General features: G+C 66.8%; 1 protein-coding gene across 1 annotated transcript; it reads left to right on the top strand.

The window, feature by feature from the left end:
- The first annotated feature begins 62 nt into the window (after positions 1-62).
- On the top strand, positions 63-935 carry LOC103907820 (histone H4). The gene has a single exon (XM_009290061.2). It carries the CDS (start codon positions 84-86, stop codon positions 393-395), a length of 312 nt encoding a protein of 103 aa, XP_009288336.1. The 5' UTR covers positions 63-83; the 3' UTR covers positions 396-935.
- The last annotated feature ends 72 nt before the right edge of the window (positions 936-1007 follow it).

Raw genomic sequence — 1007 nt, 5'->3', positions numbered from 1 at the left:
CCCAACCAGGTCGGCTCCCACCGCATAAAGGCCGCGGCGCGGCCGGCGGCGGCTCACAGCTCGGCGCGGGCAGAGTCGGCGGCATGTCCGGCAGAGGCAAGGGCGGGAAGGGGCTCGGCAAGGGGGGCGCCAAGCGCCACCGCAAGGTGCTGCGCGACAACATCCAGGGCATCACCAAGCCGGCCATCCGCCGGCTGGCTCGGCGCGGCGGCGTGAAGCGCATCTCGGGGCTCATCTACGAGGAGACGCGCGGCGTGCTGAAGGTCTTCCTGGAGAACGTGATCCGCGACGCCGTCACCTACACGGAGCACGCCAAGAGGAAGACGGTCACGGCCATGGACGTGGTCTACGCCCTCAAGCGCCAGGGACGCACCCTCTACGGCTTCGGCGGCTAAAGCTTTCCGCCCCCGGACCACCTCGAGAACCCAAAGGCTCTTCTAAGAGCCACCCACTTTCTCCGTCCGAAGAGCTGTGTCGCTTTGCTCGACCGTTCTTGGCTCGTGCCGTGTTTCTGCCCCCTTGCCTTCCACGCTCCCGCGCTCTCTGTACCGCTCCCCCCGCCCCCGTCTTTCTTGCCGAGCTGCGGCAGGGCTGGCTAGCCTTGCAGTTCGGCTTCGGCTTCCTCTCTAGCGCCCTGCTGCTGCGGCATCGTTCCCCTTCCCGGCTCTTCCGCCGCCTCTTTCCTTTGCTCTGCTTTCCTTTCCGGCAGCCGCTCTCGGAAGAGCTTGCTGGGGCGCTCGGCCCTGCAAAGCGAGCCACGCGCCGGTTTGTGACTCTTCCCGAGGCGTTTAGCGACGCCGGGAAGCCCCGGAAACCGCCGGGGCCTGAAGGGCGAGCCTAGTGCCTCTCTTCAGCGGCTTTGTTTGGAAAAACACACGGGCCGAGGGAACGGTCCCCCTGCCCCGCCAGCGAAATAAACAGAAGGAAAACGGTGACACCCGGCTCTGTCTCGCCAACTTCCCCACTACAGGGCGGCGGCTCCTTCGATTGCCCCTGCCCGGTCACGC

The sequence above is a fragment of the Aptenodytes forsteri genome, unplaced genomic scaffold (assembly GCF_000699145.1).
Source record: "Aptenodytes forsteri isolate BGI_AS27 unplaced genomic scaffold, ASM69914v1 Scaffold284, whole genome shotgun sequence".
In the NCBI taxonomy this organism is placed as follows: Eukaryota; Metazoa; Chordata; class Aves; order Sphenisciformes; family Spheniscidae; genus Aptenodytes; species Aptenodytes forsteri.
This window is presented reverse-complemented; position numbering and strand designations above follow the sequence as displayed.

Coding starts and splice junctions, on each gene's coding strand:
- LOC103907820 (XM_009290061.2), top strand. CDS start 84: ATGTCCGGCAGAGGCAAGGGCGGGAAGGGGCTCGGCAAGGGGGGCGCC.